Source organism: Sparus aurata, chromosome 16 (genome assembly GCF_900880675.1).
Source record: "Sparus aurata chromosome 16, fSpaAur1.1, whole genome shotgun sequence".
Lineage (NCBI taxonomy): Eukaryota > Metazoa > Chordata > Actinopteri > Spariformes > Sparidae > Sparus > Sparus aurata.
In genome coordinates this window covers 11,220,642-11,247,024 of record NC_044202.1, presented here as the reverse complement: position 1 = coordinate 11,247,024, position 26,383 = coordinate 11,220,642, and the positions used below count along the sequence as shown (strand labels likewise).

At 39.6% G+C, this 26,383-nt stretch overlaps 3 protein-coding genes and 1 pseudogene across 4 annotated transcripts; 2 read left to right on the top strand and 2 right to left on the bottom strand.

The window, feature by feature from the left end:
* Window positions 1–354: 354 nt before the first annotated feature.
* pole2 (polymerase (DNA directed), epsilon 2) lies at window positions 355–5,116 on the bottom strand. The gene is made up of 19 exons (XM_030391944.1): window positions 4,969–5,116; window positions 4,035–4,135; window positions 3,826–3,901; window positions 3,378–3,455; window positions 3,164–3,257; window positions 2,986–3,060; window positions 2,726–2,809; window positions 2,575–2,631; window positions 2,438–2,486; window positions 2,276–2,348; window positions 2,004–2,176; window positions 1,817–1,906; window positions 1,676–1,730; window positions 1,513–1,572; window positions 1,353–1,430; window positions 1,074–1,182; window positions 807–983; window positions 653–720; window positions 355–551 (listed from the first exon to the last, which is right to left on the bottom strand). Exons 1-19 carry the CDS (start codon window positions 5,037–5,039, stop codon window positions 533–535), a joined length of 1,587 nt encoding a protein of 528 aa, XP_030247804.1. The 5' UTR covers window positions 5,040–5,116; the 3' UTR covers window positions 355–532.
* Window positions 5,117–5,232: 116 nt separating this feature from the next.
* On the top strand, window positions 5,233–11,995 carry LOC115566194 (kelch domain-containing protein 1-like; annotated as a pseudogene).
* A 4,717-nt stretch (window positions 11,996–16,712) lies between these two features.
* On the top strand, window positions 16,713–23,300 carry LOC115566313 (kelch domain-containing protein 1-like). 2 transcript variants are annotated; one of them, XM_030392136.1, is made up of 14 exons: window positions 16,713–16,949; window positions 17,307–17,420; window positions 18,478–18,548; window positions 18,709–18,826; window positions 19,293–19,405; window positions 19,545–19,632; window positions 19,870–19,953; window positions 20,102–20,182; window positions 20,316–20,374; window positions 20,484–20,593; window positions 20,688–20,760; window positions 20,852–20,936; window positions 21,548–21,600; window positions 22,095–23,300. In XM_030392136.1, exons 2-14 carry the CDS (start codon window positions 17,313–17,315, stop codon window positions 22,234–22,236), a joined length of 1,185 nt encoding a protein of 394 aa, XP_030247996.1. In that variant the 5' UTR covers window positions 16,713–16,949; window positions 17,307–17,312; the 3' UTR covers window positions 22,237–23,300. The 2 variants fall into 2 exon arrangements, with proteins under 2 accessions (XP_030247996.1, XP_030247994.1); XM_030392134.1 differs by having other exon boundaries at window positions 16,720–16,949; window positions 17,304–17,420.
* On the bottom strand, window positions 22,593–26,000 carry LOC115566314 (uncharacterized). The gene is made up of 3 exons (XM_030392137.1): window positions 25,208–26,000; window positions 24,929–24,996; window positions 22,593–24,522 (listed from the first exon to the last, which is right to left on the bottom strand). Exons 1-3 carry the CDS (start codon window positions 25,685–25,687, stop codon window positions 24,420–24,422), a joined length of 651 nt encoding a protein of 216 aa, XP_030247997.1. The 5' UTR covers window positions 25,688–26,000; the 3' UTR covers window positions 22,593–24,419.
* Between the last annotated feature and the right edge of the window lie 383 nt (window positions 26,001–26,383).

The window sequence follows — 26,383 nt, the reverse complement described above, 5'->3', positions numbered from 1 at the left end:
AATAATCAAATATATAGTCAAAATTAAAGTTAAATACTGGAAATTGGGAGAAAAGTCCTTATTATGAGATTAAAACGTCGCAATTATGTCAAAACTGAATTTTGAGATTAAAAAAAATATAAATCATTACATTTAAAAGGTATAAATATACGTAAAAAAGTATTTTTTTCCACAGAGATCTGACTTTCCACCCCAAATAATATAGACTTTTATCTCATAATTATGATTTATATAGTGTTAATACTTATGTTTTTTACATCAAGCTAAGGCTAAGTTTGTTTGTATAAACACACATATATATAAATATATTCAAGGCAGATTGTTAACCTGAGGACATACTCAGATGTCAGAATGTTCAGTACAAAGAATAAAACCTTTATTATTCATGACAAAAAATACAGACAGATACAAAGAAAATAAAACACTAAAGTCGCTTGATTGCAAATCCATTTTAAGTATAACTATCACTATCATACAGGGGGCAATATACAAAACAACTGAGACACATCCAGTTCTAAATCCACAATCTTCTTTAGAGTCCTTGAAGTTTGCTGTGAACACATAAGAAGACAACCGATTAGTATGAACATTAGTGATGGTTGAAACTGCAGTTATCTGTATTAAATTGCATGGAGAGCAAAGTGAAACTCACCTGTCCTCAACAGTTCTGTTGGATGGGTAGTAGACCTTAAATGTGAAGCCACTTTTTGGGAATGAGCCCTGCAGAAATAAATTGACGAATCATATTAGTGACAAACACAACATTTATAATTTTCTCTCACACTTGGGTTTCTTCTGTTTCTTACCGGGTTGACACAGAGGCAGTCTGTGTTAGTGATGCTAAAGGGGTCGTATTTGTCCGCGAAGACGATAACATCAGGGATCGGGTAGACACGCATGGAGTAGTCATATGCCCAGAATATGGGGCTGACATACAGAGGCAGGGGAGTCAAGTGACCCTGGGATAAGATGGTCTTAACAAACTAGGGAGAGGAAGAGGAGGAAGACAAGGTGACTTATGTATATACAAAAATAATGTGCTTGAAGGTTTGCTCAGAGCAGCTAAAACTCACATGGTTTGGAATGTCGAGATTGTTATTGGGCAAGCGGACGCAGTTCCTGCACATCTTGTTTACCAGGTCTTCCCTCATAATGACGATCTCCTGGCTGCAGTACTGGATCCTGACGAGAAAAACATAGCAGGCCAGTTCAAGTTCCTAAGAACAGAGAAGCTACCAAATGTCATGAGCCTGGTTCCACATGCACATGCGCTTACAAATCAACCTTCTGTATATCTAAACTCAACTGAGCACAATTTACATTAATTTAAATAAAAGCCTCATTTGCTTTACCTGCATGGGTTAGTAGTGAACACAGAAAATGGCACCCTCTGTCTGAACTCTTCGGTGATGTGATCTGCCAAGGGAGGCCTGAGGGAAACACGATTTATCCAATTTTGTCCAAACCACTGAACAAAATGCTGTTAAAAAGCAGATGTCTCTGAAGGCCTACCTTGGCAGGATGGTGCCAGGGCCGGGGTCTTCTGGGCCAGGAACAAACACAAAGCGGCTACTGCAGGTGTATGATGGACATGTTCACATCAGACACATTCAAATTCAAACAGTGAGGAACAGAACAGAGCATACTACAAAACAACAATTCTTTAAGATCCTACCTGCTGTGAATGTTGGGGTGTGCACATATAGCATCAGCAAGAGTCTTCAGTGACTCTAAAAACGGAAACATTGATGAGATTCTGAGATGTCGTCTATGCATCTCCAGCATGTTTTGAGTGATTGTGACCGAAAAGTCTCACCTTTGAGCGCTTTGATCTGTGCGTTTCCGTACGGCGCTGAAGAGAAGTTCCCGCACAAAATGAAACAGGTGGGAGGCATGGAAGCATAACCTGTAGGAAACAGCGAAGTGGAGTTAAAATGAATTAGTGTCTCATAATGTGCAGATACTCGACATGTAAAGCCTGAGCCCACGATGCTGTAACACACCTGAGAACATGAGGTTGAGCTTTTCCATCACTTCAACGTTGTCCAGCCACACATCGGACACAATTACAAACATGGCATCCTCGTTCTCCTCCTCCAGCTGCTTCAGCTTGGCCGAGGCCTTCACCGAAGTGGTCGATGGACCCCCGAAGAAGTTCATATTGCCGTAGTATGCCCTGGGAATGAAGTAAGGATCACATAGTGCATAAGAAGAAACAGGGCATTTCAAGCATTCAAAGTGAATGTCTGAACGCTTTTCAACTCAACCCACTGACCTTGTGCTTGATGACGGCTCTGTTGGTGGAAACCCGAAGCCATTGACGTGGAAAACCGAGTCCTCGTACCAACCTACGGGACAAGGGGCAAAACTTTACTTCTTATTGTGCAACAATACTTAACATTTTCAATCATATTGCGTTTTATTTTTTGTAGCTTACCCTCTGCCAGTACAAAGCAGGATTCTGTGTACAGGCCATTATGAAACTGGTGAGAACATACTTAAGGAAGTAACAAAATATTGTATAGCACAGGGTGGATTTTGATGACACACTCAAACAAACAAATGAAAGGATATTGCTTTGGACATGTCTAGCTGTACTGTTCCACTCGGGTCCTCCAGGAAAAATTTACCCTTAAAAAAAAAAAAAAAGAAAGAAATGTTTCAGAAACTAGATGGAAATAAACAGTATAGTACTGAAACATAGACCCTTTCTTCACTAACTCACCTCTTTCAGTTGTGTCACCATCCCGAGTACAATCACCTCTCCCAGTTTGGCTGTGCTACCGAGCAGTGCTTCGATTGTCTTGAGCTAGAAAGACAAAATCATACAAAAACAAAAAAACTAAAAACTGTCAAATGTGGTTTAATGCCTATCTCCAACTAGAAAAGCAGTTCAGTATTAATAAGTGCAATATGTCGAGTAAAAAAAGTACTCTTAACAAGTACTTAATATGGTAGTTATTACAGTGCTTTAAGATCTGTTACCTGAAATTTGTTTTGACCCTCTTCAACTGCTGCTCCTATTGCAGGCGGGGTGAAGAGCTCATGTCGATGTATCCGCTACAAAAAACATGTCTGTATAAATACAACATGCACGCAACATATACTAGACGTAGCAGCAAAGAAAGCGGGTCGAACTGGGTGATGAACAGAGCGAACCGACCTGCTGTAAGATGGTGTAGCGCTCCCTGAAGAGTTCGGCTTTGTCTTTGGCCAAACCACACAGGCTGGGGGCCGGATGGGTCGTCATACTAATTCTGAATAAAAAAAAGCCAAACTTAAAGCTTTTAAAACTTTTTAGCAGCAAAAAACTGAAGCAATCCATCAGATATCATTTTGGATTGGACAAAAAAAGGAATACGGGCTGTTTTACTCACGGTACAAATTTCTTCCGCTCCACACTGTAGATGTATCTGGGCACATCGAAGGCGCCAATAATGTTGAAAACATTATCTCTGGAATTGAATTAAATAATTCTTATTCATAAGATTTTTAACAGGAACATACAGCTGATAACACAAGCTACATCTAATTGTTGGTTGATAAACTGTAAAAATGAACTTTTGTGTACTTAAGGCATCATTAAATTATAACAATGATGCACCAGGAGGCTGTGAACAACCTACCATACCCTGGTAATGTAGTTGTAATTTGAAGAAGAAATTCACTTATTAATAAATGTAGTCATTTATCAAAGCAATTACAAAAATTTGCTGAGTTTATGATAACAAAGTGCTGGTAGCTCTGATAGCTCATGAGGTGCATCCGTCCTTATTGTAAACATTATATAAACTAATGGCGAGATCAGTTGATCAAAACACTTACATGCTTTCATCACAAGACTGAGTGCAATCCTGCACAGCGATTTCCACCACAGACAGCTCTATCATACTAGAGGACACTGTTCGCAAGGAAAACAAACTGTGGTCAAAATCTGCAAACACACCTCAGGAAAACAAAGAAACACACTGCACACAGCAGATTCTGACTCGATCACACTGATCTGGAGAGGCTGGTAGTGCTGCAGTACTTACACGGCTGCTTTTCCACTGCATCCAGGACCCTTTCGATGACATCATCCAGTTCAGAGGGATTGACAGACTCCAGTACTTCAACGAGGTACCTGCTGGCTTCACTGGAGCACAAAACAACAAAAGAACAGGCATATGTTATTGTCATTTCTTTTTCTTTCTACTGCTGGTAAAACACGTCAAATAGTGTACACATCATACTGCGATCATCACAATTTTCGTTTTCCCTGACAAAACTATGAAATCCAAATGTGACATTTGTTGTGGTGTGTCCCAGTCAAAAATATTACCATCTGGAGAACAAGATCTGTCGGCCAGGACATCTCTGCAGCGTTAAAGATACTAGAACACATCTAGGAAGTGCAACTCTACTTGTCACGCAGTGTCACAATGTCAGTGGAGACATCTGAAACTTTCCTGAAATCTTTTTTATTAACTTGAAGATTGAAAAAGTTTTCAGATTGAATTTGTTGAGACATTAGAAAGAGAAAAACTGAAGCTGAAGCATTGTAAGCCACATGCATTAGTAATACCCAGACCTGAAAATAGACTTTAACATGGGGAACAAAGTGTCAGCTGAAGCCCATGAAGGTTTTCAAGTGCTGGAAATACCTTAGTTGAAGCGGAATGACTGCAAAAAAGTATTTAAGATAACTGTGCGACATTAGAACCAGCTAATCCTGAGAGCTGTTTAATAGCCATTTTAAGCTAACACTGAGAGATGAAAGGTATTACAAGTTAGAAAAAAACCTATGAAAACTTAAAAATCTACACAAAACCACAGCCGGCATCAAACTATTACAGCTAACAAAGTCTCGACCACTGTGTGTCCTTTGAGGTGACAGATGCATTGTGTTAGCTCTGTCGCTGCACGCACAGCAATACCGTAACAACCAAAATCGTTTTAACAACTTTTACCCATCAACAAAATACATACGGTCGTAGCATAAGTCCCCGCATCTTGAAGCCAGCGGACACTTTTGTCTTTATTTTGCGAGCAACATCCATGTTCGTTACTGTCCAACTCAAGACTTGGCGCTAAATGTCAACTTCCGCGTGAATGTCGTCACTTCCGCTGACGCATCCATGTAGCGCGCAAAATAAAGTTGTTGTTGTTGTTGTTTAAATCGTTTTTTTACATTTACATCACTATTATTTGTATTTATATTATTTGATTTTAGAACGGGGAATGGCAATAGTAGTCTAGAATAGTCTCAGACCTGTATCCACTGGAGGCAGCTGTCAGTTTAATTTTGAAGACCGGAAGTTGCAGTTTTTGTGTTTGTTATGACTCGGGTAGGAGGACAGGTGAGGGGTTGTACCTGTGTTGATAAGCCAGTTTGGTAAAGCGACATGAACAACAGGAAGTAAGCATATCAGCTCTTGCGAAGAAATATATGTATTTAAAACCTATTTTTTGGGTTTTATCATTGAGGATTCATTTTCTGTTTTGTTTTTTCATCTGCCACTCATTTGCTCAGTGGATGATTGCTTACAATAACTTTTTGAGAAATGCTTTTAAATATTCTATACTCTCTCCTTGGCTACAGGAGAGTACAGAATACTCCAACCCTATTGAGTTTGGTGTGTATTGGTGGAGTGCTGTGATAAATGTCTTCACATAAGACACACCCTTTCCATTGCATTAAAGGAGCCAATCATGAATTCCAAATTGGAGAAGCGCTGCTCGGCGCTGGTGCCCCAGGAGAGGAGCGGACACACGGCTGTGGTGGAGGAAAACCTGCTGTATGTGTGGGGAGGATGTGGGGTAAGGTAAATAAACGTTTGCATGTGTTATTGCTTACTTCTGCAACACAAACGGCAATGCAAATACAATAATAAGGATTGGAAAAAAAAAACTATCTATAATATTATTATTTTTCCTTGTCCAAAAAGTTATGACATAATGAATATCAGTCATGGGTTTGGGATTTTATTTTATCCGTTTTGAAGCACTTAACAAACAAACTGGTTTATTAAGTACATACGGCTCATTTTAACACAGCAGCCCTGAAGTGAACGCTGCCTTTAAGAAGCTTTGTAATGATCAGTACTGGTTGAAACTGTTTTACAGAGGTGTTGGTTGAATTGTAGCAGTAGTCATGTTAAGAGGCTGCTGTTCATGGTGTTGTGGTGTCTCTGGTATCTGCCGTACCCTCATTGGGTTAAACATGATGAACAAACTATTACAAACGCTGTAACGCAATGTATTGCAATAGGGTTGGGCGGTATGACGGTATTATACCGTGTGACGGTATAAAAGTGTCCACCGGTAGAGATTTAGCAATACCGTTTATACCGGAGAAAGAGCAGATGTCTGCGGCATCTCTCTAAGTCACTGTAGTTACACTGCCTCAACACACGGGGCACTGCAGGCACTGCAGCAGACTGCTCGGCGCGGTTGCATGAGCACGACGAAGAAGAAACAGCTTTACCGGGGTGATAACAATCCAGGGTTTTCCCTGCCATTATACGGCTTAGGCGCGGCGCCCAAGCATTTTTGCCTCCCGCCTAAGCAGGATTCTCCCCAGATGGTATACTCCGCGCGTGACGGTGACGAGCGTCCGTCCGTCCCCCGGTTAGCTCCCGGCTAACGGCTACGAGCGTCCGTCCGTCCCCCGGGTGACGGAGTTGATGACCGTCCGTCCGTCCCCCGGTTAGCTCCCGGCTAACGGCAACGAGCGTCCGTCCGTCCCCCGGGTGACGGAGTTGATGACCGTCCGTCCGTCCAACCCCCCGACTGACGTGAACGAGCGTTCGCACATTTTCTTTAAAATAATGTTATGCTGCTGTGAGCAAATAAAAATAAAAGAGGAAAATGATCAAATGCAACAGTATGATTATTTTAAGCCATTAATTGAATTTACAGGGGAGAAAAAACATACCGCGATATAAACCGTTACCGTGATATGAAATGACTCATACCGTGATATAAGATTTTGCTCATACCGCCCAACCCTATATTGCAATATTGCAGTCCAACATTAGTTTTATCTAGGTGTATCTAGGTGTATCAAATGAGGTGGCAATCAAGTTCATACATGACGCATGGTTTTGCATGGTTAGTCAAGACATACAGTGGAGGAAATAAGTATTTGATCCCTCTCTGATTTTATGAATGCAAAATCAATTTTAATCTTTTTTTTAAATGTGATTTTCTGTTTTTTTCTTTTTGATATTCTGTCTCTCACCGTTAAAATAAACCTACCTTTAAAAGTAATTACATTTCTTTGTCGGTGGTCGAACTTACAAAATCAGTGAGGGATCAAATAATTATTTCCTCTGCTGTGTAACAACTCAATGTTTCTGTTCAAAGTAACAAACAGGTTGTGTTCTCTACAGGCCTCTGCTACTCCATCCGCCCGTATACCCAATGATGAAATCTGGGTATTGGACCTCGAGCGGGGTGCATGGTGAGAATATGCAATATGTTTAAGTCAAACATTTACTTCTCTCCTCTGCTTTGTAATTATAGGCACAGGCTCCAAAATGCTTTCTGTCTATGTGTTGCTGCAGGCTTTTTCTTTAGTGGTGTCACTAGTCATCACTAAACTAGTTAAACCACTTTTTTGTTTTTTTACCCAAAGGAGAATGTTCAACATGACGGGGCAAGTTCCTCCCACAATGTCAGGAGCCTGTGGCTGCTCCCTGAAAGGAGACATGTACATATTTGGAGGTTATGATTTCAGTGGACAGACCAATGAGGTGAGGGTGATAACTGAGGGCATTGATGAGCACAGTGATGCTGTTGACACTTACATACACTTCAGGGGGTTGATTAATCCATGTTGGCACATGGCAAGGAATTTGATAAATGTATCTTTTTGCTTTTAACATTTGTATTGAGAAGCAAGGATGGCCATAAACCGACCAACATTTTACTGTCTTAAAGGGTTACTCCACCAATTTTATACATTAAAGTATGTTTACAGGTCTTACAGGTGCTACTGTATATGTGAAAAAGTAGTATAAAGCCTCTAGTGGCTCCAGAGGAAGCTGTATGTACTCTGATAATTTGCCATCAGTGATGTCACTCGGTGGCTTTGTTGCATTGTGGGTTATGCAGGTGCAGCTTCTGAAAAAGAAGGACAAGTGAGTGTGATGAAGGTGGAGTTACCCCTGAAGGGATTGTGTTCAGTTGCCAGACCTTTTCGAACTTATCAGTCCTTCAAAATAATTTATACCTGTCCAATGACACAGTGGATCACAGCAAAGGATCACAGGTTAGACTGTTAACCTGAAGTGACCAGTGTTTGACTTCACACAGATGTATTGTGTCAACCTGACAGACACTAAATACATGTCGAGAAAGATCATACATGAGAGCGGCATTGTTCCTTCACCTTGAGACAAACTGTCCTGCTGGGTTTACAATGGAAGGTGAGTTGTATCTTTATGACAGAAATAGTCCCTGGTGTGTGGTTAAAAGTAACAGAATGTGATTTTCTGGAGAAGGATAGTTGATAAGTGACCCTCTTCCCCAAGTTTTCCAGTACTAACACTTTGGTTGGTGGCTTTATTCACACTCACTTCAGAGTGGGGGTGCATGCTAACACATTTTGCTTAGCCGCTAGTCCGCTACATTGAAGAGTTCATTTTGGATCTCAGCGTCTCTGGAGACTGGATTATGCCAGATTTTAAAACAAGTCCCCATCTGCTTCAGTTGTGTAGGAGAATGCTGAATCACTGTTTTGCTGTGAAGCAGTGATGACTCCACCATAGTTTGCACTAGCATGATGGAAAACGGTAAAAAAAAAAAAAAAAAAAAAAAAGTTTTTATTCCCCAGGATAATCTATTTCGGAGGATATGGTGAAAAAACAACAGATGATGTCCGCAGCAGGAAGGACTGTTTCCTTGTTGAAGAAGAATCATGGGTAATATTTTTTTCATAACACTAATTTGCCTCAGGTCTTCACCAGAGATACCAAAAATTATTTATTTTTTTCTTTGTAGATAGTGGATTTGATCTGGGGTTGGAACAACGAGGTACACATATTTGACCCCGTGCATGCCAGTTGGAGTGAACCAAGGACTCATGTGAGTCAGCCCTTATACACTGGATACCGTACATAGATACAAGCTAGTGATATTTATATTTCATAAGTTGTAGAACATTTTGAATAAAGAATGTAACATGTCGAGAATATTTGTAACGTCTCTAAAGATTTTTTGTAGTGACAGTTTCTGTCTGCAGGGACAGGCTCCGAGCGCCCGGGCCACCCATGCAAGCGCTCAACTTGGCCATAGAGGATACATTATTGGTGGCAAAGTCATGGTGAGAGCTCAATATGCTTTTCATCTTTCAAAAACGAGGAAAGTTAAACTGCCATTTGTAAGCTGACCTCCTCCTTCTTTTAAATGCAGGAAACCAGTACAAGTGACATTCACTGCCTCGACCTTGAATCTTGGACGTGGTCAAAAATGTACGTATGTGATTACATACTGCACATATTCAGTGGGCCACATAACCAGAAGGTAAACCTAGAAACTGGAAACTTTAAAGGTTGAATATGTAATATGCTTATTAAAAGCTATATTTTTTCAAAAATAATACATCCACGGGGCGTTTAGAGGGGCGCAGATTAAAAGTAATGCGTTTCCTTGAAAATTTGTATTTAGTCTGAAATAAATAATTTAAGAAATTTTGACGGGTTCGACAATGACTTCCTGTTTACATCGTACCAGCCAAATAGCGGCCGGCATTGCGGGTTGCCAATTTCGCAACCTCGGCAGTGCTCGGCACAGCTAGGCTGACACTGGGTAAAATGGCGAAGTCTGCAAGCTCTTCAGAGCCCCAGCGAACGGTGCGTTATCTGTCCCAGCAGCTGAGTGACGGGAGAAGAGCAAAAACCAGAGTAAATATCGGTGAAGCATACGCTCGATGGACTCAGGTAAAGGATTTCCACGGCATCAAAACACACGTGGAAATGGCAAACTTTCTCCTGGATCGGTAAGCTAACTCACTTGCTAACTTAGCTAACGTTACCTGTCGGTCAAACTCCTCTGCTATACTTATTTTCATTATATCACGTTGATTCTAGATATGAGAATACGGATCGTGACCCATCGACCTCCACACCCAGTAAACTGAGGAAACGGAGGCGGCTCAATCCTCCTGCCCTGTCCAGTATTGCTGGTTCACTTTCACCATTGCGGTCAGTGGCTATAATAAAGAATATTCTAGCTAGCTATCTGTATTTACATAGGTCTAAAAATAGAGACAAACCTGGCAACCCTACCGCTGGAATTACTTTTTTGTTGTGGTGACTACGATCTTGAGACACTAGATGGCGGCATTCAGCTCATATTCCATATTCCACCTTTAAAAAAAAAAAAAAAAAAAAAAAGGCCCTCCCAGTGTGTTGCTGGACACATTTTGGCCATTGTCAGGGCTAAAAAAACTGATGAAAAAAGTTCCCTGATCTTCAAAGATCAAGTTAGTCATGGTACGACAAGATTGTTATCTTCTCGAATGTAAGCCTGGTGGAGATCTGCGGCCTAACATTTTGGGTCGTCTGTGCAAAAAATGTTTCCCAGAATTCCTGTGTCCTCCTCTCCAGTGGGCAGATCGTGGCACACACTCACCGCAGTATCAGACAGCTCCTTGTTCCTGTTTGGAGGTCTCAGTAAAGACTGCAAACCAATGAGTAAGAAAACGCGCCCACTGATGTATTTGTTTACCTCTTGAAATGTGTCTTTTAATAAAACATGTTTTCTTCCATCAGGTGACGGGTGGTTGTTTGATGTTGAAACGAAGGAATGGAAAGAAGTCGAGCATCCCTTTAAGCATAAACTAAGGTATCAAAACGTGAATATAACAGCGTAGATTTTTTTTCATGATTTGCACTAAACCGTCCATCTTTTGTCCTCTTCAAGGTTGTGGCACACAGCATGCATAGGCACAGACTCTGATGTGATTGTGTTTGGTGGAAGTTGTGAATACTTCCTTGAAGTCCACAAAGTAGGTATCAGGGACACTGACAGACACGCAACAGTTTTAGATTAAAAAAACTTTACACAACTGGACTAGTTCAATCTTGAATCTTCTTGAAAAAAAGGCAACGGTATGATGCAAAATAAGTTTATGATCATGTCAAAAAAGCTCCTCACACATTTCCTTGTTTGTTTCTCTTTAGCACCGCAATGATACACTCATTTTCCAGATGCAGCCGTATCCTTTATACATGTAAATCTAAAAAAAACAACAACAATTTCAACAACAATTTTCAATATTTTTACCCAATATAGCAATTGAAAAAAAAATAACAGACTTTCTCCTCTGACAGGATTTGTGAGGATTACATTGTAAAAAGCGTGACGAGCAACAAAGCACTCAGGACTGCGGTTCCTCTCCTACCCCAGCAGCTGCTGACAGCAGTGCAGAGGAAGATGTCTTTTGACGGGACTTCGACGAAGCTGCGTTAGTTCACCAAACTAGTGCGACGCATCATCATAAAGATTGTTACATATGTACAGGAGTGACAATTTTACTTGTTAAACTTGATGTTCCAAATCATTTATTGTTTTTTATATGTTATTGTTTTTTACACACACATTTTCATACTTCCAGTGAAGGGCTCAGCATATGTGGGGCACCAGCATGCAGAAAGTTGAAAGAACTATTAACTATCCAGATGAAGGACATCCTAGAAGGCACTTTATTGTGCTGTATCTGCCAAGAGCGCACTCTGATGTAGGGGCAATGAATAAATAAGACATTATTAAATAAATGATCCTATTAATGAATAATAGTTAGATATATAACATTGTGAAATAAAAGATTTCTTCATTGAATACCTGGACCACTGACTGTTTTGTGTCTTGAGTCCACTTTGTAACACATTGTTAAAATAAAGTTCAAATGTCATGGTTGTGCTATATATGTTTATTTGTTGTGTTTATGTTATTATTTCGTGATGGGTTATTGAATGATTTCATGAAATAAAACGCGCTTTGGACTCCATATAGTGATCGGGGGGATTTTATTTTGACAAGATAAAAAGACCGGAAGTTGTAATTCGTTTACGGGGCTGAAAACAACTAGAAATACTGTACATTGGTTAAAATTACACCTCAACCAGCTACAGAAATAAGATGCTGCAGTGCTCACATATTAGTGCATTACATCAAAAATAGTTCAGTTATAGAATATAGCTGTATATAATAAGATACGATAAAACATTATTAATCCCAAAGGAAATTGTTGTGCCAGATATTGCAAAAGAAGCTTTCCTGGGTCAGGGTCACACACTGAGCCTAGTACAAGACAATGAAGTGTTAAATATTGTATTTCATTCCTTAAATACTTATTATTTTGTATATTTCACTATTATTTAATACTCTATTGTTTTAAACTGGGGCCAGTGTGACATAACACTTTGAAATGAGCCATTGTGCATCACATTTACTTTCATTTTGCATGTTTTATGTGCATTCGGCAGATAATACTTCTGCACTAATTGTCACAGAGGTTTTTTTGGTTTTTGTCTTCTTTTACGGTGTGTTGTCTCTTTTTTTCTCTAGTTCTTCCACCAGCATTTACACAGTAGCCATACATACAGACATATAAACCAAATATAAACAACATATAAACACAAATACATGTTATATCTATTTTTGATTAAATAAATGAAGCTCAGAAAACTAGGTCTAGGTTGTGTGCTAATATTCTTTAGATTTACATGATGTAGAAAAAATCAGCCAAACATAAAATAACTGAAAAGTTATTGTGGCCTTTGGAAACAGAATTGTATCAACATGCTTTTTTTTTTTTTTTACTTCAGTTTTTAATGTTGTTTTCATTTACAAATACTGAAAGAACAACACTGACAATAATCCCCCCTCCCCCCCCAAAAAAACAAAAACAAAACAAACAGTAAAGGGAGTCACTTTGTTGAATATTTCAGTCTTCGTTTCCCAGGTCCTCGTGTCTATCGCTGTTTGAGTTCTTGTGTATAGTCCATTTCTCCCATTTTTGTTCACCCTGTACCTCTTGTAATCTCAAACGAAATGTCATCTTCTCCATTATGTATATTTCCTCGACAATTGCCATCCACTGATCTTGGTTAGGTGGGTCTACCTTACACCAATTTCTAGTTATAGCTTTCTTACTCGCAATCAATAGTATCTTTACCAAATATCTATCTCCCATATTTATATGTCCTTCATTCAGGTTACACATGTACAGAGTCTCACAGTTCATGGGGATATTATATCCCAGTATCTTCTGCATGACATTGTGTACCATTCCCCAAAACCTTACAATTTTATTACATTTCCAAAAAATATGAGCATGGCCTGCTTCTAATTCACCACATTCTCTCCAACACAAGTAATTGGTTTTTGAATATTTATTTTTTATTTTAGGTGTAACAAAGAATCGTATCAGGTTTTTCCACGAGAATTCCCTCCATGACTGTGAGCTGGTGGTGGTTTGATGTGTTTTCCACATCTCTTGCCATTGTTGATCCGTAATATCTATGCTGAGTTCCGATTCCCATTTTTCTTTTACATATTTTGTTGAATTTTTATTTACTGTCAATGCTTTATATAATGCCGATATAATTCTAAAAGAAATTCCTGCGTATGATTTGATTAGAAGTTGAGTTACACCCCAAACTTCCATGGAGGGATCTCTTCTGATTTTCTTCTTGTAATAATCCCTTAGTTGTAGATATCTATGAAAGTCATGTTTCCCCAGATCGTATTTATCCTTCATATTTTGAAAACTCTCCAGCTCCCCTTTCTCCTCTAAAGTGCACCATGCTGTGATTCCACTTAGTTAACCATGTTTTGAATGCCCTGTCATATTCGTTTGGTTTGAAACTACTATCAAATGCCAGCCATTTTAGTTGGTTGATATCCTTTATCTTGTATTTTTGGACAACTCTGAACCATAGATCTAAAGTGAAAGAGGTAATTGGGTCTATTTTTCCCTGTATTTTTTTGTAGATTTCTTTATCTCCAATGATGCTCTGTATTGGGTACCCAGCAAATTCCTTTTCCATGTCTTTCCACTTAGCCACGTAGTCCAGCCTACACCAACATACTATTGATCTAAATTGGGCTGCATGGTAATATTCCTTTAGTTTTGGGAGACCCATACCTCCCCTATCTTTTGGTAGCTGGAGAGTTTCGTACCTTACTCTGGGGCGTTTTCCTCCCCAAATAAATCTAGATATTACTCTATCCCAGTTTACAAATTGAGTTTGGGGGACCTCTATAGGTAAAGCTTGGAACATGTATAGAAGCCTGGGGAGTATATTGATTCTGACTGCCTCAATTCGTGAGCTGAAATCTAATGGTAAAGTAGACCATCTTTCTATGTCTCTTTGAATATCCCGATTAATATTGTTATAATTTGCCTTATATAGTTTAGTTACACTCTTAGTAATGCAGACCCCCAAGTATTTGATTGTTTTCTGCTTCCAATTGAAATTGTAAGATTCTTGTATCAACCTTGATGGGGTATAGTGTAATGTTAAAACCTGTGTTTTTAATATATTAATCGTGTAACCTGAGAGATGTCCATATGTTTCGAATAGTCTCATTAGTGTAGGGAGAGAGTCATCCGGCTGGCTGAGGTAGGCCATGATGTCATCAGCAAAGAGCCCTATTTTGTGCTCCACACCATTTATAATCACTCCTTTAATTCCTTCATTCTGTCGGACTGCTTGAGCTAGTGGTTCGATAAAGAGAGCAAATAGAGTCGGCGATAAGCAGCAACCTTGTCTAGTAGATCTTTGAAGATTTATCCTATCGGTCAGGCTGCCATTGATTTTGATTCTGGCACTGGGTTGATGATAGAGTGTTTTTATACATTGCACTGATTTACTAATAAATCCAAGTCTTTCTATTACTTTGTATAAAAATTTCCAATTTACAGAATCAAACGCTTTTTCGGCGTCCACACTTAATAACAACATATTCTGCTTTTCCTTTTGAGCTTGCTCAACAATATGTATAGTTCTCCTGATGTTATCATGTGCTTGTCTATTTCTTATGAATCCCGTTTGATCTTCTTCTACGATGTCTGTTACAAATTTATTGATTCTGTTTGACATAATTGATGTGTATATTTTATAATCTACGTTCAATAGTGAGATTGGTCTATAATTTCCACATTGCTCTTTATCCTTACCAGGTTTTGGGAGTATAGAAATTATCGCTTCATCCCACGAGGGAGGTATTTTGTTTTCCTTAAGTGTCCAATTGAATGATGCCAAAAGTAACGGTGCCAGTTCTTCCCTGAGTACCTTATACCATTCAGCAGGATAACCGTCACTGCCCGGGCTCTTTTTATTTTTCAGCTTTTTAATTGCATCTGTCACCTCCTCCATTGTAATTTCAGTTGTTAATATTTCATTTTGTGAGGAGCCAATTGAAGGCAAGTCCAAAGAGTTCAGAAATTCCTCCATCTCACCTTCTCCTGCTGATATAGGTTGAGTATACAGTTTACTATAATACTCCCGGAAGACTTTCTCTATATCTTCTGGTGTGCAAAACAGCTCTTGTGTGTGGGGGTCTCTTATTTTATGGATGCTATTAATTGTTTGCTGCTTTTTTATGCGCTTTGCCAATAATTTAGTAGCTCTTGGTCCTATTTCATAATAATTCTGTTTCAGAAACCTATCAACATGCTTTTGCGTTTTTTTTCCCCTATCAATTACATTTTTCTTTCACGTTTCTAACTGTTTTTTGAAGGGAAGTGAAACACATGACAGGTGAAGTACCTCCCCCTACGTCAGGGATCTGCGGCTGTTCCCTTAATGGACGCATGTACATATTTGTGGTTTTTGAATATTTATTTTTTATTTTAGGTGTAACAAAGAATCGTATCAGGTTTTTCCACGAGAATTCCCTCCATGACTGTGAGCTGGTGGTGGTTTGATGTGTTTTCCACATCTCTTGCCATTGTTGATCCGTAATATCTATGCTGAGTTCCGATTCCCATTTTTCTTTTACATATTTTGTTGAATTTTTATTTACTGTCAATGCTTTATATAATGCCGATATAATTCTAAAAGAAATTCCTGCGTATGATTTGATTAGAAGTTGAGTTACACCCCAAACTTCCATGGAGGGATCTCTTCTGATTTTCTTCTTGTAATAATCCCTTAGTTGTAGATATCTATGAAAGTCATGTTTCCCCAGATCGTATTTATCCTTCATATTTTGAAAACTCTCCAGCTCCCCTTTCTCCTCTAAAGTGCACCATGCTGTGATTACCTTAGTTAACCATGTTTTGAATGCCCTGTCATATTCGTTTGGTTTGAAACTACTATCAAATGCCAGCCATTTTAGTTGGTTGATATCCTTTATCAGTGATAATTTGAGGCCGAAAACTGATGCGGTTTATTTCACATAAACTACTTTATACCTCCACACCATTACATTTTGGAAGCAAATATTGTACATTTATTCACAATTATATACTTGCTAATTTTAGTTTGTCGTTACTTTGCAGATTGCGTGATGCATCAGAGCCAAAATGGCACATTTTTTAGATTCGTTTATTTTACCAAATGAAAAATAATAATACACTGACTCCGATAATCAGATGAGTGCCGAATATAGGATTCGATAATTGATCGACACCTAGATTCAGCGTACGTTTGATACTTAAGTACATTTCATATCAGATATTTTAAACTACTTTTACCCAAGTACTATTCATATCTATGACGTTTGGTTACACTTATATCAGTCTTCAGATTCATTAAATGATAAAAAAACAAAACAAAAAAAAACAAAAACCAAAAACGTATGGATGTTTTATTTTGACAGGAGAAAAGCACCGGAAGTTGCATACCACTCTATGGCTAAATTGTTGGGACAGAGACATTGTTGTCGTCCTCTGAGCTTCACACAACATGAGAAGAAAACACACGACATCATAAAAAAGGGCCCAGTCACATGTGAGTATGTCCAAAAGTGTTTGTGAGACATTAGTTTGGAATATTTCCGTATTTCTGACGCCGTTTGTATTTGTGTCAGCTGCCTTTACTCACGTTCGCACTCGGACTGTGACGTTACGTAGCCTCCTAATGTTGTTACAATACGTTACAATTCCCTCATTTTTACCTTAAAGCGGATGAACAACAACACGAGTGTCTTTTGTGTTAGCTCTGCTCGCATGTGTGATTTTACTTGCTTCACAATTTAAGTGCAGCTACAGCTGAGAGTGCACTGAAGGTGACATTTCTGAGACAAATCTGACAAATTCAGGCTCGTAGACAAGTCTTCCCTTTTTTTTTTTCTTCTATTAATAGCAGCCAGGCATGGATCCTGCCTTCGAGAGGCACTGCTCGGAGCTGGTGGCCCGGGAGAGGAGCGGACACACGGCTGTGGTGGAGGACAACCTGCTGTATGTGTGGGGAGGTTACATGGTGAGGAGAACCAGCATGATCACCAGCAAAATCATTACATTACACCAGCAGAAAACATATGATCATCATGTGACGTATTAGACAAAACTACCTACAAGTAAATACTCTACACTGGTTAAAATGAAATACACCTCCACCAGCTACAGCAATAAGAGGCTGTGCATTACGAAAGATACCATATATCAGAAATAGTGTAGTTATTGAATATAGCTGTGTATATTAATATAAGATAAAACTTTATTAATCCCGAAGGAGATTGTTGTGCCAGAGATTTCAAGAAATTTAGAGTACAATAGAAAAAAACAGTAACAACCAGTGGCTTTCCTGTCAAATGTCAAATATCCACAATATAAAGTGTATTAGGAGTTCAAAAACCAGTGCTCTCTGCATTTAATTCCTTAATTACTTACACGTTTGTTTCACTAATATTTGTTACTGTACTATCTTGAAAGTAGGACCAGTGTAATATGCAGTAACACTATGCAACACTGCTGCACTTTACTTGAATATTTCAGATGTTCTAAGTGCCAGATTTACTTCTAAGCTTTAACTTTCAAACATGTTACCAAACCAGTTTTCCAGTTAAGGCCAGTTTCTGTGTCTTACACTGGGAAACAACCAGTGGTGCGGAGGTAATCAGTTACTCTACTTAAGTTAAAGTACTGCAGTGAAAAGTAATGTATTAAAAGTAAAAACACTCCCATTATTTATGAATGTTATTAGATAATAATCATTAGAGTATTATTACTACTCATTAATGTAATAGCAAGCTTTTACTATTGTAGTTGTTTGAGGCTTACTTTTAACTATTTTGTCAGCTAATGATTATTTTCATTTAAGATTTCTTGTCAGTTGACTAATTATTTCAGCCTCACTTCCACAAACTGTTAGGTAGTTTAATTCATAGCAAATTAACACATTTATTTTATGAACTCTTTGTAACTGCAGTGAAGTACAACTGAGTGCAATTGTAAAGTATAACATTGTGAGATGTGTTTGAATGGAAGTAGAAATTGGCTTGGAAAGAATAGTAATAGACATGTTGTACTCTCTACAGTCAATTGCTGACAATGAAGTTTTCCTACCCAATGATGAAATCTGGGTGTATGACTTGGAACAGGGTGTATGGTAAGAATGTTAAATAAATTACAATTACAAAGAATTATAATGCATATTTTCTCATAATGTTTGATAAAAATCTAGATTTCGCTCCAGCTTTCTGGGGATTTTGACACAGTCGAGTACTGTCACATGTTTTAACTTTATTTTTCATTTATTTTGTTTGAAGGAAAGTGTTTCACATGGCTGGGGAGGTCCCTCCCTCTATGTCTGGGACCTGCGGCAGCTCCCTGAACGGACACATGTACATATTTGGAGGTTGTGATGACAACGGACAGACCAATCAGGTGAGGCTCACAACTGACAGCCAATGACACCGTATCTATTGTTTACTCCACATAAACTACATGATTTATTGATGGTTTATTGATTTATTTTTATGTGGTTAGATCATTTTTTTGTCAGAGTATGTGTAAAATCTCCTGTAAGACTGTGGGCACACTGATCATAAGCTTCAGTCGTTGTCTTAGATTGTTTTTAGTTATGTAGGAGTATGGATTGCAACAGAAATACCTCCTCAGATCTACAGGCCAAGCAGATGCTGATGTAATGACACGTTTTTCACAAGAAGCTAAAACTCATGTCTTTTCTAGATGTTCTGATCTAGGCATCAGCAGCCATGTACTTATGACATTCCTCATTGGGTGACAGTTAACAAGTGTGAATGAATTGACACCGTGGATCAGTGTGGTCACAGCTTAGACTGAGACTGAGACTGACGTGAAGAAGTGATCAGTGTTTGACTTCAAACAGATCTATTGTGTCAACCTGACAGATGGCAAATACACGTGGAGGAAGATCATACATGAAAGCGGTTCTGCTCCCTCGCCTCGAGACAAACTGACCTGCTGGGTTTACAATGGAAGGTAAGCACCATGAATTATTTCATGCTATTTCCAGCATAATTAACTGCAGGTAAAATCTAATAAACGACAAAAACGTAATCTATAATCTGCACCTGCATGGTAGCAGCTGTGATAAGGTTTGTTGTCTCTTGTTCCACAGGCTCGTTTACTTTGGAGGATACGGTCACAAACTACTAACTGATGTGGACAGCAGGAACAGAAGCTTCATTGTAGATGAAGCATCATGGGTAATGTTTTTATTAAACATTATTATTCACCATAAATATGTCATAGTTCTCTGTATGCGTATGCTATATCAGCCAGTTATGTGTTATTATTTCCTGACATTTTTGAGTGAGATTTGGTTCAATAAATGTATAAGAATTCCAGCATCTGTTGACAACTAAATCAGTGGTTCTGACTAGGAATACTCTTTAATTCCTCAGTATAAATATGATTCTTTGCCTCTCTTTATCCATGCTCAGGTAGAGGATGTCTTCTGGGGATGGAACAATGAGGTTCATGTCTTTGACCCCGTGCATGAAGGTTGGAGTGAACCAAAGACCCATGTGAGTCAGCTTGAGACTGATCCTTGCTTTTATAAACTTTCTATATCTGATAAGTGATTTAGGCAACTAAGGGCATTTTAAGCAGCATTGGAAATCTGTTTAAGACAGTTGCAAACATCCTCAGATGATTGACAGTTTTTGTGTGCAGGGTCGGCCTCCCGCCCCCAGAGCCGCCCACGCCAGTGCCACAGTTGGATGCAGAGGATACATTTGTGGAGGCAGAGTCATGGTGAGAGCTCCACATGCTTCTCGCTTCCTCTCGTAAATCAGAATTCAAAAGTGGACAACAAGAAGTCAGAAGCTCAGCAACACAAATCAGAGTCTGTCTCTTGTAAGTCGTGCTCTTTTTCTTTTGATTGTAGGAAACCAGGACGAGTGACATCCACTGCCTGGACCTTAACTCATGGACATGGTCAGAAATGTACGTGTGCCAAAATAACTTTTATTTCAACACTACCAATGACATTTCAGCTGGCCTGATCTTTAATCAGGTTTGTCTTTGACAGCACTGTGCAAAATTTGTTTTCCAGAATTCCGGTGTCGTCCTCTCCAGTGGGCAGATCGTGGCATACGCTCACAGCAGTATCGGACGCCTCCTTGTTCCTGTTTGGAGGCCTCAGTGTAGACTGCAAACCTATGAGTGAGAATATTTATCCACTTTATACTATCATTTTCCTTGTGGCTTTGATCATTTAATGGTCTTTTACTGATTTCCTCTCCATTTTCTCGATCAGGTGATGGGTGGTTGCTTGATGTCGAAACAAAGAAATGGAGAGAAATTGAGCATCCTTTTAAGAATAAACCAAGGTAGCAACAACCACAAGTTACAGGTTTTACATTTAATAGTTCATACAGGAGTTTGCAGAATTTACATGGCATCTCTTCACTCTCTTTTAAGGTTGTGGCACACAGCTTGTCCGGGCAAAGACTCTGATGTGATTGTGTTCGGTGGAAGTTGTGACTACATCCTCCTTGTCGACACCGTAAGTGTTGCAGAGACACTATAGAAAGCCGGACTGAATTTTACAGACTTGAAGAGAATGGAATTGCTTGTTTTTTAATCTTTAATGGAACCCCATTAGCTTCCAAAGGGTGGTTGCCAGTCTTGCTTCAACACAGAAAAACACAGATAAAATGACACAGTATCAAGGCAAACTAGGATGGGATTTGGTCAAGCACATACCTCTGCCAAGGCCCAACAATCCCCTTCATTCAATTAAGTCTTATCCAATATAAAACTCAGTGGCTCTGTATCACTCTTCATTTGAAACCACCCAAAACTACAAATGTGGAGAGACCCGTAACACTGTTAGGGATGCAAACTTGGTTAAAGAATGAACTTTTACAGTTGCAGTTGGCAGTACTGCTGCAGGATATTGAACATTTCAGATTTTTTACTTTCTCAAAAAACAAATAAATAAAAATATACCTTGTTGTGTGTCCTGATGTTCCCCGGTTGACCCCAAAACACTGAGAAAAAAGAAGTTTAGGATGCTGTTCTTTAAGAAAAAAGAACTTTGTGCTGAATTTATAGTCAAGTGACATTTAAAGAAATCCAAATGTACCTTTATGACCTTAAATTATTTCTTTTCAGGGTCACTGCAACGACGCACTCGTCTTCCAGATGCAGCCTTATCCTCTGTTCCGGTAAAAACACAAACTCCTCTATACTTTTGTCAGTCTTTATTATTTTCTGTTTTATTTATTAGCTTTTATCAATGTCTCTTGATTCTACATTGTGTTCCCAGGTACAAGTCTTTTATTTTACTTCAGAGAGAACGTTTAGTAGCACCTGGGTATTACGACGCTTCAGATAAATCTTGATCAGTTTATAAAAAGGAACAACAAAAATAATTTTCATAGCAGAAATAGACACAAATACACAACAGACTTGTCAAACATGGCTGAAATAAATACGGTTAATTAATAATGGCTATGTGACGTTGATGTGTGTCAGCTCCCGAGCTCTGTTAATGTGAGCTTTGACTTACTGATCAGAGCTATCACTAATGATATTAATATCAGCTGTTATGGCAAGTAAAATTCTGCTGTTAAAAAGGTCTATTTCTTTGTAGGTCATTGTATTTACTTGTGTAATCTTATTCCCAAAATAGACTTGACTCATTTTTCCTCCCCAACAGGATTTGTGAGGATTACATTGCAAAGAATGTGAAGAACTATGAAGTGCTCAGAAGTCAGCTTCATTTCCTGCCTCCCAAACTACTGACAGCCGTTCAGAGGAGGATGTCTTTCTACAGACCGTCAAAGAAACAGAATTATTAGTGAAAGGAAAGTTGTTATTGCCAAAAAACAAAACGTACTGTACTCCCTTCAGTGTGAACATCTCAGTCACGCCGCTGGGTAGCATATTTATTTTTTAACTATATTGTGCAAAATATTTTATGGTGTCATTTTTTTTTTTTGTGTATGGATGCACATTTCATTTTGTACAGTCTGCCTGCTGAAATATGAAACAAATCTGTTCCTGTGATGACTGCTTATCTCAGTGCCTCTCTGTGCTCCACTAACCATAAACTAAATGACAGGCTTTCAGCACACAGGAATTCCACAGAGCCCTTCAAGTACTAGTCAGCTAAGCTATGCTGTAAAAGCCAACAACACCAACTTCAGACAGCATCAGGAATTCAGCATTTTTTTTTATTTGAAATATAAAATAAAATTACAAAACCCCTCCTCTACATTTTAGGTTGAACTTTACCTTTCTTTAAACAGTTTCAAGTGCAGTTTGTCGAGACAAACAGTATTCACAACTGTTCAAGCACACAAGTAGGACTTACGCAAATAATGATTTTCATTATTGATTAATCTGCAAAATAGTTTCATGATTATTTAGTCTATAAAATGTCAAACACTGAAAATGCTTATCATAACTTCCCAAAGCCCAATCGTTGCAGCTCTACCAACAACTCCTGTGTTCCACCACTGAGTGGCAGCACGACTTCATGTTTGAAAGCAGCAGAATGTTTCAGTCAAACGTTCACGTGAGTGAAAGTCTCTGTTGCCACACATTCCTTCTTCATAAGGGTGGAGAAGTGCAGGAACTGTGGTCAGGAAGGGGAAACCTTAAATAAACATCCCCAGCTCATACCTTTGCAGGGTTGCCACTTAAGAAAAACTAGAACTGTGCTGAACGTACAAAACCGCCAGTGGAAAATATTATGTTTGCATATTAAATGCAAGAATGTGCCTTTACTGCTACTTTTTTTTTTTTTTGCGTTTCAGCAAGCAGATGAATACCTGTTTTCTCCCGTACCTATTAACAGACAAGTTAAAGTAAAGTAAGTAATAGGTAACAAGTGAGTATGTGTGTGCTCTGTGGGAGGCTGGCAGCCTTGAGGGGGGGTGACAGTGACACCTTACTGCTGCAGATAACACAGACCTGACCGAGGAGAACGTCCTGGCACCTATTCAAGTCGGTGTTATAACTCTGCGATTACACCGCTGCATGTTGTTAAATAAGACTAGGGTAAATGCAATGGCAGATTGAATCCAGGAACCCCTGCTTAAATACAGTGAACATAGCCTTCCTTAGTAGCAGGAAATTGTCAAAAGACACCCTGGTTGCATTTCCTTTTTTTAAATTTTGGTCCATGGTCCTCAATGGTAAGTAGGTGGTAACTACATGTTGGACATTTCTTTGAAATTACCACAAAAGATTACCTCAGAATCTTCTGAAAATGACCCAAACATGATTCACTAATAGTACGCTGCTATTTATCAAGAAGCAAGTAATAAATCGCTGGTTTATTTCCTTAACACATCTCATGGATTCCAGCTGGTTTCGGCTGAAATCCTGCTGATGATGCCATTTTAAATCCCATCTAAATTCTGTCTAACTTAACCTCAGCAGGACACTAAACTGATGTGAACTGTGAGTGCTTGATTCTGCCACTAGAAAAATTTATGGTTAAAAAAACATACTTAAATTTACTGACTTGAATAAGTCGGGCAGAAATTAGTTGGATGTTAAGCTGCAACAACTCACTTTAATTTAGTGGTCTGCTGAGAGGACGTTGGACAGAAACTCGTTTGAAGCTAATCTGTGACATTTTACTTAAATTTAGTGGCCTGCCAAATGAAAGTTATACAGAAACTAGTTGGGACTAAAGCTGTGACAACTCATTTCAATTCAGTGGCCTGCTGGGGGGAAGTTAGAGCTATTTGGAAAGTAAAATGACATGTTCAGCAGATGTTGGGCAGAAACCAATCGGAAGTTTCCTGTAAACATACCAAAGAAAATATCAGCTGTGTATTACCTGCTTCTTGGAAAACAGCAGAATATTGGGATGATTTTCAGCTATTTTTGAGGTAATGTTGCTCAGTTATTACAACCCACTTTGCAGACCTGCCAATTAAAGTGTCACTACATTTATTTTGTTTTCTGCAAACTGCTGTCTCACATGAAGACAGCTGAAGAGGACAGCGGCCCTCTCAGCCTGGGGGGGTCAGCTAAACTCCCTCTCAATAGTGTCCATCAGCTCTTCTTCTGATCCATCGTACAGGATGACTGGCATGGTGAGAGAGGAGCCGTGGCAGCTGCCAAAAGTCCTGGGGAGGCAGGAGAAGCATGTCAGCAACATGGCAGTAAAACAGAAAAATATGAGTGAGGCTCTAAGTGATGTTATTTTCACACCAGATGCACCAGTTTGAATCCATCAACCAATCAACCAACAATCAAATGATTCATTTCCAGTACTTGTAAGGCACACAGTTACTGAAATGTTTTTTTCTTGGTTGTTCTTCTGGTTTTCACACTCTCCTCCAACAAAGACGCAGCAACAACAGACTTGTTTGTCTGTCCTGCTCGCAGACGTCTAACTAATCTGATCTGCCCTGAGAATAATGGCTTGGTATTTCGATCTCTTCAAAGTGAATTTGACCTGGGCCCCCTCCTCGGCTTTTTACTACTCCACTGAGCTCGGAAATCAATTATTTATCACAGTTGTCTACTTACGATTGTTTTTCTGGTGTGGGAACAGCTTCCAACAGAGCTCCTCTTGTCAGAAAGCCCCGGGAGGAGGACTGAGACAAGAGAGGAGAGAAGGGATGTTATGTTTGGTTTTTGGTTTTTATCTCAGAAATTATACAATTCTCCAGGTTAATTGATACTTTAAAAACCACCCTGATATTAATGATCAATAATAACTGGCTAGAAAAAAAACATTTTAAAACATGACTTCACCAAAAAAAATAAAACATAATCATTCTTAAAAAATAGGAAAAAAGTCCTTACACTGTGCTGACTTGGGGACGCGGGTGTGTGTTTTTTAAAGTGCGTGAAAGCATCATTGCTCCTCTTGTTTACAACTCTGTCCCCGCCGTGTGAGCCACGTGGCTCCTCCGAGCTCAGGTCCTCCTCGTCCTCCTGCCTGAAGTGACACAGTCCGTATGTTTTAGATCTGACGACAGTCTTCTTCGGGGGACTCTTCTTCACCTCGGCTCCCCCTCGCTCCTCCTCATCCGCGAGAACCGTGTCCAGCTCCCCGTCGATGTCGTCGTCCTCCCTGGAGAAGTCGGAGTCGTGCCCCTCGCTGTGGCAGTCCGGTTGCGCACGGTTGCGCGCGTTGCGTAAAATCGCGTGGATCTTGATAGGCTTGAAGGGACTGCTGCCGTCCTGTTTGGCCGAAGTGCCTGCAGCAGCTGTTTTGGTCGCGTTCACCTCGCTGACACACGCAGGTGCAACCTTCTTCCCTCGGCTTGTACCGCTGCCCATGTCTCCGTCTGGCTGCTTTCAAACTCTAAACTCACATTTCCAGATTCCTCTCCGGGCGCACCGAGAGCAGCCAGAGTTGAACATTAACCGACAAAGACTTGATCCTTGGCAGCGTTTAAGGTCAGTTTTCAATGAGTTTTACGGTCATGAGGCAGTATCTTGGCTGGAAATCAGCTCCGAAGGCCATTCTTCTCCAAAAACGACCCGCTTGATCTGATCTGCAGACGCGCCGCTGAAATGATCGCATATTCCATGTTCACGGGCCGGGCTTGAGTCGCCGCCTGTAAACTTTGGGGTGACTCCACATCAGGATGAGAAGTATCCGTTACATAACACCAGTTTGGCTCAGGACCCCAGGGAGAAAACTCCGCCTTCTTATAGAGGGAAACACACACACACACACACACCCTTTATGTTTCCATTATTTCTACTGGACAAAAATAACTTCTAGTTTTACTTCAGAGCATCTGGCTTCAGAATTCAGTCCCCTCCTCCAGTCAAAAGTGTGTTTTTTCCTTCTTGTTCCAAAATGTTTTAGCTCCACGTGTAGCATGGTGCATGTGCAGAGGTGGACACCAGGAGCCTGTGCGCATTGGAAATCTGATTTTGAGTGCATGTTTTGTGACATTGCAAGTAGTTTGTAAGCCAATCCTGGTCCAATATTCAGCATCCAGTGCACACACCCTAAAGTAAAGG

Excerpts from the sequence above, each read along its gene's own strand:
- pole2 (XM_030391944.1), bottom strand. The coding sequence starts at position 5,039 with ATGGATGTTGCTCGCAAAATAAAGACAAAAGTGTCCGCTGGCTTCAAG. Across the intron at positions 2,487-2,574 it reads AGCTAGACATGTCCAAAGCA|CAGTTTCATAATGGCCTGTA; the intron begins ATATCCTTTCAT and ends GTATGTTCTCAC. Across the intron at positions 1,573-1,675 it reads CACCCCAACATTCACAGCAG|TAGCCGCTTTGTGTTTGTTC; the intron begins GTAGGATCTTAA and ends ATACACCTGCAG.
- LOC115566313 (XM_030392136.1), top strand. The coding sequence starts at position 17,313 with ATGGATCCTGCCTTCGAGAGGCACTGCTCGGAGCTGGTGGCCCGGGAG. Across the intron at positions 20,183-20,315 it reads TTTGTGGAGGCAGAGTCATG|GAAACCAGGACGAGTGACAT; the intron begins GTGAGAGCTCCA and ends TTTTGATTGTAG. Across the intron at positions 20,761-20,851 it reads CCTTTTAAGAATAAACCAAG|GTTGTGGCACACAGCTTGTC; the intron begins GTAGCAACAACC and ends CTCTCTTTTAAG.
- LOC115566314 (XM_030392137.1), bottom strand. The coding sequence starts at position 25,687 with ATGGGCAGCGGTACAAGCCGAGGGAAGAAGGTTGCACCTGCGTGTGTC. Across the intron at positions 24,997-25,207 it reads CGTCCCCAAGTCAGCACAGT|TCCTCCTCCCGGGGCTTTCT; the intron begins GTAAGGACTTTT and ends CTCTTGTCTCAG. Across the intron at positions 24,523-24,928 it reads CCCACACCAGAAAAACAATC|GACTTTTGGCAGCTGCCACG; the intron begins GTAAGTAGACAA and ends CTGCCTCCCCAG.